We start from the raw sequence: 13975 nt of genomic DNA, 5'->3' as shown, positions 1-13975 counted from the left end.
CCATGCAGCAACGGTGAGAGGTTCGTACTCTACAACCAACTTCGGGGCAATTTATTACAGCATTGCAACTGTATTCTTGTCAATTATCAGTTATTCCTTGTCTATTTTTTTTTATTTTATTTCATTCTCTAAATTATTCTATTTGATTGTAACAGTAACACTAATGTATATTTTTTCATTACGACAGTGGATCAAAAAGTTCTGAGACTGTTTCTGTTGCGTGTGAGCGGCTTCATGAGCTTCACGGAGCTCATGAAGATATCACCTTCATCAGTTAGTGTTCCAAGTTTTGTCTCTCGATCATCGTCAGCGCCTGAGTTTTGTCGACGTGGACTTGATCAGAGGGTGAACGTCAAACTCAGGAACGTGCAGTGAGGACTCTTGAAATGCTCCAGGAAGCATGTAGCAATGAAGCGATGAGCGGGGCGAGATACCTGGAGTGACCTTCGTGTTTCCAGACCGTCAACACCGAGTTCTGCTCAGGAAAACATTCGCTGCGCCTGAAACCACATCAACTGTCTGGATTTGGCTCTTCTGCAACTTTTAGGTGCATGCGGGAAATCTCAGATGCACTCAGATCAGCGTTCACAAAAACATGTGTAACTCAGGTGCTAATGTTGATCCAGAGACGAAAGTTGGACTACTTGGTCACAAAGGTTCCATCTTCCCTCTGCTCTGTGCATGGTAAGGTGTCGCGCTCTGTTCCCGCACAACAGAAACAGTCTTTGAACTTTCGGGTCCACCTTCGATACGAAGGATTTAAATAGAAATGCAGACAAATCTGGAAGGAAAAGGCTGAAGATGTGTCTCTCCATACTTTACAACGAGGCACCAGCCTGTCCCCTCACACCCAACATGTCCATCTTACATCACTTCATTTCTAAAATGGCTCAGTGATTTTCTGGGAACTGTTTTCAGCACACTAATCCACATTTGTTGTTCTTATGAGTGTTTATGATGGCAGTGTTGTTTATGAGGTCATTTCATGTCACAGTTTGTGGTAATGAAGGCGCGTGTTGGTCAGCGTGACTCACTGGTGTGTTTGTGGTCATATTTAGGGCTCTGTGGATCAATAGGAGAGTTCAGGTGTTGACAGTTCTTGTTAGTAGATTTGTTGCTGCACATTGGATTTTTTTTATGAAAAATTAAACATACCTCTAATGTTATCTTTCAAATGGCCATGAATAAATGGCTTTAAATCAAACTCTGACCATTATAGCTGCCATAAAAATCACAAACCAGCATTTGCAAATATTTTTGAGCCGTTTTCTTTAGTTTTTAGATCCTTCTTTTGGTTGTTGTGTACAAAACTTCCTTCCATGGATTCCATTATATTTATATAATCTAAAAAAACATACTTCTTTTGTATGTGTATTGATACTGCAGTCCTTCCTGCCCATGCACAATTAAAAATACACAATCACTGCTGTGACACAAATGTCCTCGCTGACTGTTGGCTTCAACATGTGAAGAAGGTGAAAACCAGGAGAAGAGAAAATAGAAGAACGATAATACTCACACTTACCAACTGCAACACATCCTCATCCTTTGGCATGATCGAGAGCTCCAGAATGTTTTCACTACAAAAAAAAAAAAATCATTAAAAAAAAATCACTGAGAAGTCGGAAGAGAAGATGAAATGAGATTTACGTTTTTACACCACGGTCCCCTCACCTGTTCTGGATGAGCGTGATCACCTGAGAGTAGGTTTTCCCCAGAATGCTCTCCCCGTTCACCTTCACCAGTCTGTCCCCTGGAGGACACACACACACACACGCACACGCACACGCACACACGCACACATTCACAGGAAGAGTGAAGAGGTTATGGAGCTTTAAGGATAAATAAAGCCAGCGGTTGTTTTTGGCTGCTCATTGATTGTGTGTGTGAATCCAAACCTGCTGTCAGCTACTGAATCAAGGAGTTTCTCTTTTATAACGACCTTCAGTGTTGAATGTTTGAGGTCGAATAAGTGAAGAGTTGTCACCAAAAAGCAGTAAATGGACACACACACACACACACACACACACACACACACACACACACACACACACACACACACACACACACACACACACACACACACACAGAGACACACAGACACCTGACACATACACACACGCACACACATACACAGAAACACATACAGAGACACACAGACACACACTGAGACATACAGAGACACACAGAGACACACACACCGAGACAGAGGAGAGATACAGACAGAGAGGGAGAGAGCAGCGAAGACAACCACTGACCTGGTGAAGAGTCTACATGATATAATTGGAGCTTTCACTGTTTATTATTATACAGTAAAAATGTGATCACGGATAATTTCCCTGTATATGCATATTGCTTTATTTTGTATTTTAACTCTATTTGTGTTTAATTTGATGCATTTTATTTCTTTTCTACATTTTTTAAATGTTCCTTTATACGTGAAACACTGCACGTAATTGTCTTGCTGTAAAGCACCTTGAGCTGCATTTCTTGTATGAAAGGCTATACAAATAAAGTTTATCGTTATTATTATTATTATTATTATTATTATTATTATTATTATATTTTACCTGGGAACCGCACGGCACGCATGAAAAATGGGTGTCAGTTCTATTTCATAAATGACACGGCACACGCGAAGGTGAGACACAGGTGAGACGCAGGTGAGACGTACGTCTCAGTGTGTTCCAGGTCTTAAAGACTGTTTAAGACCTTTTTAAAAGCACAGAAAACTTTAATATCTCACAGATAAATTTACTTCTGAGGGCTTTGTTAGAACTGAATTAAATACTTTCAAGTATTTTTCAAGACCTGCAGGAACCCTGAAAGACATAAGGTAGCCCAAAGCCTGAGAGACGAAACCCAGGGCATTAAAATGTGCTGTGCATTTACTCCTGTTTGTTCACATCACTGCTCTGAGGCCTCTGTCATCAGAAAGTGGCAGCTGGACATGTTTCAGCGAGTGTGATGAGCTCTGCTGTTTCTCACCCACATGTCACTTTCCCTGCAGTCTCTCAGCGTGGACTTTATGTTTTGTGTCGTTCATGTTGTGAGATGTGAGCGTCTTCTACCTGTACACAGTCCGGCTTGTTGGGCAGGACCACTTTCTTTGACACTCTTCACAAAGATGGTGTCCATCGGCTCCAAACGAGAGCGCTGACAACCTGAAACATATAAACCCCGAATCAGCAAACCGCTCCTGGGCTGAAAATATCTGCAAAGCCCACGAAGTTGAATCAGCTCCACCTCCACATGAAAACAACCAGTCCACCGTACACTTCTCCTCTGAGTTATAAAACTCAACAGATTCAATAGATGCTCTGGGAGTGTCGAGACACTTCAGAGAAACAGTGAGTCACTCATTATATAAATCAGAGATGAAACTTTATTCAACGATGATCAAACATTCAACACTCACCTTTTCCAGTTGCATTTCCGTTCTCTTCATCCTGTGGGAGAAACACAGAGCAGGTGTCAGAGGTGAGGACGACCACAGGGGGCGCCGCTGAGCTCACAGACTCAGTCTGACTGAGTCCAGCTGACTCTGCTGCTGTTTAATTAGTCTGAGCATCTTAAGAACTGCCTGACTGCCTGTCTCACACTCTGTCTCACTGCCTGTCTCACACTCTGTCTCACGTTCTGTCTCTGGGTCTATCTGGAGGCTTTGCTGAGTCGGCTCATTCCTGACGTGGACACACGTTGTGCATGTGGACTGAGCTCTGCTGCAGCACAACATCCACCTCCATCCCTCCCAGAGCGACGCCAACATGCTTGTCTGCAGTCACACAGCAGGTGAAATGCACCACCATGAAAGTGTTCACTCATTAAACCCGTTATGATGTTTGGAGGCCGGTTCTCCTCATCAGCATATTCCTGTCATTTGTACAATATGCACAAGATTTTCTATTTTGGCAAATGTTTGATCAAACTTCACCAAAATGTTTTAAAATACACCAGAAATCAACAAGATTTTATCATCAACATTTTGTCTCTGACCATTTTAAGTGTAAACAGACAAAAGTAACCCAGTTTTGTGTGCTGTCTTCCCTTCGTACACTCACATATAGAACACTTACATGTTAGTACATTTACTTGTATAGTACTTTCCACAAAGTAGTGTTGTCTCAAACCAAAATATCCGTAACACCTGAATGCATCACCTGCCAACATATCTTTGATTATTTAACCTGTGACCTCTGTTTAACTCACACAGTAAACACACTGATGGCTTCTACCCAGCAGCAGTATAGTAGACATGTACAACTTCTATTTGTATATTGTGGTGTTCTGCTGCAGCTGCAGCTTCGTCAGCCACCACAGTTTTAAAACACTGCAGGTCTGTGGTGCCTACCTTTCCAAAAGTCTCCAGCGTTTCATACTCAGTTTGTGGATCGTTCTGAGTACACCGTCCAGGTGCTCATAGAGGACTGCATGTTTCCGTACTTGACAATGTGAACACATTTGTGCTCTCAAAATACTGAGTGTTAGTACGTAAGTACGTGATTTGGAACACAGCACATTTCTCCTCAGTGGTGCAACCAACCATCAACCAGCAGAGACGTCACCTGTTGGTTTGTGAACGTTATGAAGCCTCCAGTTCAGATTCTGTCCATCACCATCTTGCTAGCAGGAAGTGACCATATTTGGACGAGCTGGGGGAGGAGCCCCCCAATCAGATCTGACTGATCGGACTGATCTGATTGGAAACCTGACGAAACTGCGTCCCGCCCACCGATAGCTGTAACCTGACTGCACCACAGGCCTGTCAATCAAACAGACACGCCCCCAAAAACAGGTCTTCTTGAATCTTCTTTTCTAATGAATGAGGGATTATTTTCAGATGGACCTCCAGAAAACTAATAAGAAGGAGTGACTTTAGCTAACAACACCGAGATAACTGATGGACACATTTTATTCACTTTGGATTTGATGAGAGAAGTTGAATGGGAGTCTATGGAGCCGGAGGCTTTTTGGAGCCGACCTCTAGTGGCACTCGCTGGTATTGCAGCTGAAGACACTTCTGGATCAGAACCATTTTACAGACCCGGAAGCTACAAACACTTTTATATCCAGTCTATGGGTGCAACCTGTAAGTGGCTTTCTCTGTGGCTCCAAAGGTTCAGGGTTAAAATCCTAGTGCCGATATCTAAAATTATTTCTATTTGTATTCATAACGTGGATTTTCTGTTGTTACAGCTGTATCTTTGTATTGTGTTTGCCTGCAGGGACGTTTCAACTATTCTTTGTTAGTAAATTTGTCGGCTTGGCGTGTTTGTCCATTTCCCTCGGAGTTAAATGTTTAAATGAAATGTTAACCATACTTTTAATACAGTTCAGATTGTGGTCGCATAATTAGAGGGAGGTACATGTTAGTTTCAGGATGACAGATTATTTTCCAACATTTACGAGACTGAAGGTCAAAGTACGTTGCAGTCTGTTACCTTGAGGCTGTGGATGGACGACTCTGGTGGGTAGACGATGAAGTGGCGCAGGGTGAAGCCGAATCCCTGCGAGGTTTTCTGGAGGAAAATGGTCCGTGGGCCCTGCCATGACATGCCCTCCACCTCACCTGACGACAGGGGCCGGCGTCTGTTCTCATTGGACGACACCATGCCATCTCTCCGGCCTTTAGCCTGTTGGGAGGAGAAGAAGGAGCAAACGTTTAGATCGGTGACTCTAAACTTTCCTTTTTCCTCAATGAACAGGGACGAAATGTTACCATGGGAACCTCGAAGTACGTTGTGAATATCATTTTCAGGGGTCTCCACTGGACTTGTGTGTGCAGCCACAGTTGAATACATGTAAAAGGAAGTGTGAGTGGGTGGATGTGGGCGTATGTGGTCCATTCACTGAGGCTGAGCCCACATCTGAATCCCACCAATGCCAAGAATTTCTCAGAGACTTCCTCTCCAAAGAGGAAGCTCTGCTTTCACCAACAATCTCACCTATAATCACATAATTACATCCAGCCAACAATAGAGGAGGTAAAAATACACACCGTCTATAAATAACTAAATAAATGGTGAAACAACAGGAATTTATCAGGGCTCATAAACACAGATCTGGAAAATCAGATTAACAAAAGACAAAGAGGCACACAGGACTGAAATCATCCACGAACATTAGAGTGGGGTTCAGAAGGTGAAAATGAAACCAGTGTTTTAGATGCAAACACAAAGCTTTATAATCTGTAGCTCCAGCATGCCTGGACGAGACTTTATATCCACAGTACATGTTCTTTGATCATTAGTTTATAAATGATCAGATGATGCGAGGGCTCTATAGGTAGATTGACCAAATGTGGAGATGATATGATAAATACATTTATACAACAAGTAGGTCCGACCCAGAAATCTGATTGGTCAAATCATCATGACATCACACCCTGCTCATCACCAGAAATATCACTCCACCTTCTCAATGGGAATACACAATTAGAATGGAATTTCATATATGTAATATAATGCAGTTTTTACTTGTTATAGGTCTATTAAATTTGAACCTTTTGGTAAAATCCATTTTTTTTTGGCACCCGTACCGTAACACCACGGATAGTCGCGCACTTTAAATCCTAGCGGTGGCTACCTGGACCGGTTTGGTTTGAATACGACATTGTGCTGAAATGTTAAAAACACATGAGTCCACGGATATCTTTGTTAGTCAGATATCTTTGTTCCAACCACACTGAGCTAGCTGATCAGTTTAGTGTTTCTATGTTCTGTATTTATTCAGTTGGAGACTAGAAATCTTCTCTGTTGCTAGTGTGGTTGCTAAGGGTCGGACTACTTCCTGGAGTAGTAAACATTACATACGTTACATAAGAGTCTACTGACGTCACTGATTGTTTTCCAGTTCTTAGTCATACCCATGTGTTGCCATGGAAATGGAGATCGCACGAACAAAAAGTTTGATATTTTGAGAGTGAATTGCTCCACAATATGAACACATTTAGATTACATGTTTTATTTAGTTGATAACTTAACTCTAATCGCAATATTACAGGAGAGGGTGTGGTGTAATGTCATTATTTAAAAAATACTTGTTTTTGGGGCCGTATCTGTTTGATTGACAGGCCTGTGGTGCAGTCAGGTTACAGCTATCGGTGGGCGGGACGTAGTATCGGCAGGTTTCCAATCAGATCCACCGCTGGCTCCTCCCCCAGCTCGTCCAAATATGGTCACTTCCTGCTCCAAACCGCTCCGAACTAACAAGATGGTGACGGACAGAATCTGAACTGGAGGATTCATAACGTTCACAAACCAACGATGACATCACTGATGGATGATACTTGGTCAGGTATAGCACACAGCCCTGATGTATTAGCACTTTAAAAGATTCATGTCTAAAATGTGAGCAAACAGTTGTACATTTTACTAATTAAACATCCAGCAGGCAAACATCAACTTTAGCATTAATTTGGAGTCTGCCAGTGAATGTCTGTCCCACTGGTTTGGTCTCCTGAGACACATGTGGCTGCAACATCCACTTCCTTCCCAAGCCAGTTGCAAAGTGTTTAGTGTTGGTCAGCGAGCATGCACTGGTATATTTAAGGCTTTTTGGAAGGAAATAGCTGCCTGCAGATTAAACCAAACTGTAAATGTAAAAACAATAAGCTGAAAGGAGCTAAAATGCTCCACATGCAGAGCGGATATTTTCTCTGGCTGCTCAGTCGTGCAGGTTGGGCTATAGTTTGTCCACCACTTTATTTGTCATCAGTAAAATGTCCTGTCCTTTACTCTGAGCGTTAAAAACAAATTTTAAACAGATTTAAATAAAAAAACAAACACCATCTATTCACTAGAGAGCACACATTACTGTCATCAACACATACAGAGCTGCCACACACAACACATTCAGTACAATAAACACTTGGAGCCGACTCAGCCAGTTAGAAAAACAGAAGGAAGTGTGTTTGTAGAGACAGGAAGTGGAGAGCGGAGACCTTCGGAGAGGTGATCTGGTGAAACCTTCGCCTCTAAGAATAGTTTCAGGGAGGAGACCCACACTTTCCACAGGGGGAAGCCAATCACTGCACATCCATTCTCACATTGTGTGTTCATGCAAACAATAATCATTCACACAAACTCTTATCAAATCAACTGACAAGCAGTGTTTCACTTAGACTGAAAATCAGAGAAGTCTGTTGGTTGATTTGTAGCTGAGTTTGTGACCTGCTGCGACCTGATGAACCATCCTGACCACTCAGGTCGTCTGCTTCCTGTCCCCAGAGTCACAACTAAACATGGAGAAGCAGCGTTCAGTTTCTATGTTCCACATATCTGGAACGAACTCCCAGAAAGCTGCAGGTCTGCTGAGACTCTCCGCTCCTTTAAATCAAGACTGAAGACCTTTCTGTTTGCTGCCTTTCACTGAACTACATCTGAGGATCTTATTTCTTTATTCTATGTCTGATACTGCACTGTAACTTTTAACCTGTTTTAGCTTGTTTTTGTTTGTTTAATTTTAACATTTTAATCACTGTTTTTAATTGTTTTTAAATGTATTTTTCTTTTGCTTTAAAGTCTTGATGTGTTTAATGTTTTTATGTGAAGCACTTTAAATTGCCTAACATGCCAAAAGAGTTCAAACATGGTTCACTGTTATATTTAAAGTTTTTTACTTTACACTGACTTTTCAAACTTGGATAAGGACCCACTCGTATATTATTACACAACATTTATTCTCCTCACGAACAGCTTTCCAAACACAAAGAAATAACCTCAGAGGATTCCTGCCCACTGACATGTCTCTCTCTCTCTGTGTGTGTGTGTGTGTGTGTGTGTGTGTGTGTGTGTGTGTGTGTGTGTGTGTGTGTGTGTGTGTAAGATATTTGTTGTGTTAAATCTCCTCATCATCCAACATCTCCACAGGTGACATTTCACACGAGTGAATAAACGCAGAGGTGAGATGTTGCACATTCTTACCTCCCTCTGTCTCACACACACACACACACACACACACACACACACACACACACACACACACACACACACACACACACCGAGTGTGAGGTGCCAACATGCCAGAGTGTGTTTTTAATGAACGAGGTGATTTTATTTGCCAGCTCCGTGTGTTTGTCTGTAGCTTCACTTCTCCTCACAGCTCTACTGAATCACAACAAGACCGCACAACGAAGCAAAGCAAATACACACAAAAAGGTTGTCGGTTTGTATAACTGAATCTGAATTTGTTTGCTTGAAATGCTCATCACCAGTGGAGTGATAAAGAGAGTCTGACCTTTCTCACATTCAGACAGGAAACCAACATTAAAGTCCTGTTTTGTTTGTGTTCTGCTTTTTTTTTTTTCACCATTTGAGGTTTGAGCTTTGTTAAACTGCCTCGTCTCATAACGCTCTCTTATTCTGCAAAGGTTTAATGGTGCTGATTGTAAAAACTTGTTGCTCAATGAACTCCAAGAATTCCCGTGACGGTAGTGGCTTAATATGTGTATATGTATATTATTTCAGATTTTCTCAAAATTCTGTTATATTATGCACAACAGTTGGACGTAAAGAAAAACGTGGAGATCTCTTCATCCCGAACTGTATAGTATGCAAATTTTGGTTTAGGATGAGACTGTTCAGTACTCCCTGTGAAATATCCTCACAGTATATCTACGGTACGTACCAACACTCAATAAAGATCACTTTCTACCCGGAACGTTTTGACGGTGCAGCAGTTGTTCTGTCTCGTCTACAGTATGCTAACAGTGTTAGCCCTCAAACCTGCAGGCCCTGTGTGATATTTATGAACGATGCATGAAGTCTCAGTAAAAAATGTCCTCAGTGTGGACAAACAGAGAAAAAGGCAGCATGACGCGGTGCAGAAGTAAAGCTGAAGCTGCACTGCTGGCTTTAAAGGTTCATATCAGTTCATTATGAATATGCTGCATCTTTCTTTCATCTTATCTGTAGTTAAAAAGAAAGTGGTACTCATGTTTTCTCATTAATTATTCTGCATGTACAAGGCATTTAAATGCCTTCACTGTTATGGAAAGTATTATGGCCAGTGACTGATATTATTATTCAGTACTATAATATATTTATTATTTCAAATTTAGCATTTGGAAATTAAATCACAATGCATTTCTTTAGTTTTGTCTGCTTTACTTATGCTACTTTACCTTTATATCATGAAATGTGATGATGTAAAAAGTATTTTTAAATGTAAAAAAAAAAAAAAAGCTTTTTCATCACAGAAAAAAGGAATGATTCACTTTTTATTCTGTTCCAAAAACTACTACTTGCTGCAGGAGATGAATATATTTCTGTCCACACATCCAAGTCTGCAGTTTTTCACAAAGAAAAGCTTCATAACGAGCCATTAAATGAATACTGACACAGCAGGATGAGTTATATTTCTTAACATGATTGATTCAGTGGAAATTTAACTGGACTGAAACACAGGATGACATTAGGTTGAGTGTTGCCTGAGAGCAGGTGAGTCATGTATTATGGATTAAATTAGAGTTACTTGTAGTCAATACCGACGACCTTAGTTAATGTTCATTCATATCAAACACATAAAACCCACAGAATCAAAACTATAGTAAGATCATATGTAGTTTAAAGTTCACAACCCTGCACACTCAGGACATCAGAGCCGACTCAGCTCAGCTCATCATTTACGTTTGCCAGCCGCTCATCAGTTTGTTTTTCTGTCTGAACGGACCTGAAGTTCGTATTCATTTGTCTGAATATCGTATTGATTAAAATCTGATCTGACGTTCAGACCAAAGCAGAGCTGAACAGAGTGACACAACGAAAAAAAAGACCACTACACAGTTAACATAATACAAAGTGACAGACAGACAGACACACACACACACACGATTTTATATAAAGCTGCGTGAATCTGTGTGCGTATCGAGGGCATCAGCATCACCCCATCCCCTCTGCTAGCGAGTCAACTGGCCCCCTCAGAGCTACGTTACATAACACCTACAGGAGGCACAGAGACGTAACACACACAAACACACACTCACACACTTGAATGAAGCGACCACATGCAGAAACTTCCTCCAAATCGTAGCTGATGACAGCAGTTGTGCTCATCACTTCGCTGTCCCCGTCCCAACACGGGTTCACGCTGCTCATAACGTGGATCATAACGGCATGACGACAGAAAACAGCAGCGGACATGTTTCCACTGTTTCTTTCTTCAACAACATGTAGTTATACAGGAAGCTGAAGCGCATGGGAAATAAATGAAATCAAGACTTCTTACGAGATTTTTCCTCTCCCAGCCACCGCCCATTTTTCACATGTCAGAGGACGTATGTGCACGTATATTTCCAGCTAATTTGACTTTAAAACTACACCAATGAATATTCTTATACAAACCAGGGCTCGAAACGCCGTGCGGTGTGGAAGGATGGAAGGAGTCACCGGCTGTGACTCTACGAAGAGGTTTAAGGCCTTTCAGCTCACCGTTTTGGTTTTTCTGGCCTGGAAGTGCACTGTTAGCTCGAGTCTCACCACTTTCATAATAAACCTCATTTCGAAAAAACAAAACAAGCAGGTGAGGTCTGATAAACCCGCTGCACACCACCTTCCACTGCCAACACCAGACAGCAGACAACGTTAACGACCAGCTGGTGAACACTAGTCAGTTCGTTGAAGGAGAATATGTAAGATTTCTAATTAAAAAATGAAGAAATAAATGAAAATGATCTACAGAATGTGAAGAAATAAAAGCGTTGATGAAAGTTCAAAGACCTCCAATTTTTGTGCTGCACAGATGTTTGCTGAGGTTAGCATGCTAACCAGCTAGCCCTGGCCCGTCCTGTCAGGTCAGACAACAACACGGTGACCCGACAGTTACCAGCACCTGAAGCTGTCATGACTGCACCCATCCAATGCTGAACTACAATTGTTCTTTATGTCATCATTATTGGTTCATTGCATATAAACGTCTAAAGCAAAGGTCAGACTACATGAATATATAACAAATAAAGGTCTGAACTATACAGTAGGGTGTTGGAAACCAAATCTGACACAGGGACCAAGTCAATAGACAAAAATATTGTGTAGTCTGTTACCCTCATAAACTTCAAATAATCTATAAAAATCCCTATTTAATAAAATGGGAGGATAAGAACCAGGGTTCTCTCTGTGCTGACATAGATCCAATAATTCAGAACACTTATATTGTAGGTCACACTTCTACTTTTCCTTGAAATAAAAAAAGGTTTTGGATGCTGTTTTGTAAAGTATTATCAGATGGCCAAATGTCAAGTTTACAGCTTTGAATATTAACTGAAGTACAAAAAGGTCACAGACGTATTAATAAATTAAATATAATTTGTTCTTCAGTGGTTTCTGAGGACGTCCCTGCTGTTAAAGAGTTGTGAGACCGTGTGTCTCAGATGTTCTTGGGCAGAATATCAAATATTTTTCAAATGTAATATTATTTCACATTGGTGAATGTGACTGATTACCCAGGACAAGCGGTGGCGCTGTATGACCCGTCTGGAGCCCCGTCGTCGTGGTGATGCGATGGGCGTGGGACGGGGGGAGGTGTGAGGTGAGACGCCCCTTAAAACGGCCAGCCAGATGCAGCGAGGTTCGGCGTCGCTACAGTCCACGCCGACAGAACACTGGAAGCGCCACTCGTGGCCCGACGGAGCTGGTGCGACACCCGACACCCTCAGCATAGCACCTCCACATCTACACCAACACGGACCGTCTGTGCAGCAAACACACACTGATACAGACGAGTCGTCGCGCGGCTTCACGCCCCGGGGCTGAGATGTCTCGTCGCCTTTGAGCGATCTCTGCTTGACGCATCGCAGCCCGAAGTGGCAATCGAGGCTAAATCGATGGAAAACACAGAAAAGTCAGTCGTCTCCATCCGAACTCTGGATGCAGAGCAACGAGTCTTCAATGTGTGAATTTGTAATCCTTGTGTTGGATTTATCTTGAGCTTCATAATTCATGTATTTCCTCCTTTGGGCAACTTATAAGATCATGTTTCGTAGGTCTATAGGTGGTCCAGCCATCATGATCCAATCCAAAGCAAGAAGAGCATCCAGTGTCTGACTGGATCAGACTTCATCATTGGTTCAGTTTTCTACCGTGTGCTCTTCAACTAGTCCTCATTTGTTTTTCATCTGGGTTTGATTTGGCCCTTATCTTTGAAATCAGAGGCAAATTTCTTTAATTGAAACAGGGAATCTCAACCTTTTCTTGCCCTCTCTCCTCTTTCATGTGGTCCGATTCATCGCAACCATCCAAGCATTGTGAGTAAGAAACAGCGTCGGTTCCACGGTGACTACAGCGGCAGCATTAGTCTCCAGCTTCAACTCTTCCTCTCCAAAGCTGTCAGAGTAAAGTTGTCCTCATGACGGAGGAGTGGTTTGCTGCTGATGTTCGCATCGGTTTAAATTTAGCACCCATGTCTGAATTTCCAAAACAAATCCATCCCGGACCAGTTGGATCTGAAAACTCCTGCACCAGTTCAGAAGGCAGTTTTCTTGCCAAACTCGATTTTAAAAGTAGAAACGATGTCTCAGATCCCGTGAGTCGCCCTCCACCAGGCTCCACAGTGCATCGCTGGCTGTGGCTGACTATCTTTATTGCCGTCTAAGTATATCCTCCCTCCTCTCCACCCTGCCGTTCCTCTCTCTCCCTCCTTTGGGTCTATTTGCTGACATCCCTGCATCATCCTCTCTTTCTCTCTCTCCGTCACATTCCTCTCATCCTTCAGCCTCACAGTCCAGCCCATTGGTCGAGCACCGAGCCATGCAACCCTCTCTCTCTCTCTCTCTCTTTGTGTGTGTGTGTGTGTGTGTGTGTGTGTGTGTGTGTGTGTGTGTGTGTTTGTGTGTGTGTTTGTGTGTGTGCTGGGTCTCCCTGTCGCCTCCCTTTAGACTCACAACCTGGTGGCTGATGCTGTTGTTCGTGTTCAGAGTACACTTTAAAACTACGTGTGTACTTCTACAACCATCAGTTTTTTAATAATTGATGGACAGAAT

The 13975-nt window shown here is 42.3% G+C and overlaps 1 protein-coding gene across 4 annotated transcripts in view; it reads right to left on the bottom strand.

The window, feature by feature from the left end:
- LOC138209755 (rho GTPase-activating protein 23-like) overlaps window positions 1-13975 on the bottom strand; it is a 77540-nt gene that overhangs the window by 20851 nt on the left and 42714 nt on the right. For 2 of the 4 annotated variants that reach the window (XM_069168527.1, XM_069168526.1), the window contains exons 2-6: window positions 5442-5633; window positions 3419-3449; window positions 3072-3164; window positions 1675-1753; window positions 1520-1580 (exon numbers count right to left, since the gene is read on the bottom strand). In XM_069168527.1, the coding sequence (XP_069024628.1) occupies window positions 1520-1580; window positions 1675-1753; window positions 3072-3164; window positions 3419-3449; window positions 5442-5633 (456 nt within the window). Of the gene's footprint in view, window positions 1-1519; window positions 1581-1674; window positions 1754-3071; window positions 3165-3418; window positions 3450-5441; window positions 5634-12439; window positions 13701-13975 lie in introns of those variants that run through there. The other 2 variants (XM_069168524.1, XM_069168525.1) reach the window with 2 other exon arrangements.

The sequence above is a fragment of the Embiotoca jacksoni genome, unplaced genomic scaffold, assembly GCF_022577435.1.
Source record: "Embiotoca jacksoni isolate LCO1_2020_lvr unplaced genomic scaffold, fEmbJac1.0.p SCAF_40, whole genome shotgun sequence".
Classification (NCBI taxonomy): domain Eukaryota; kingdom Metazoa; phylum Chordata; class Actinopteri; family Embiotocidae; genus Embiotoca; species Embiotoca jacksoni.
This window is presented reverse-complemented; position numbering and strand designations above follow the sequence as displayed.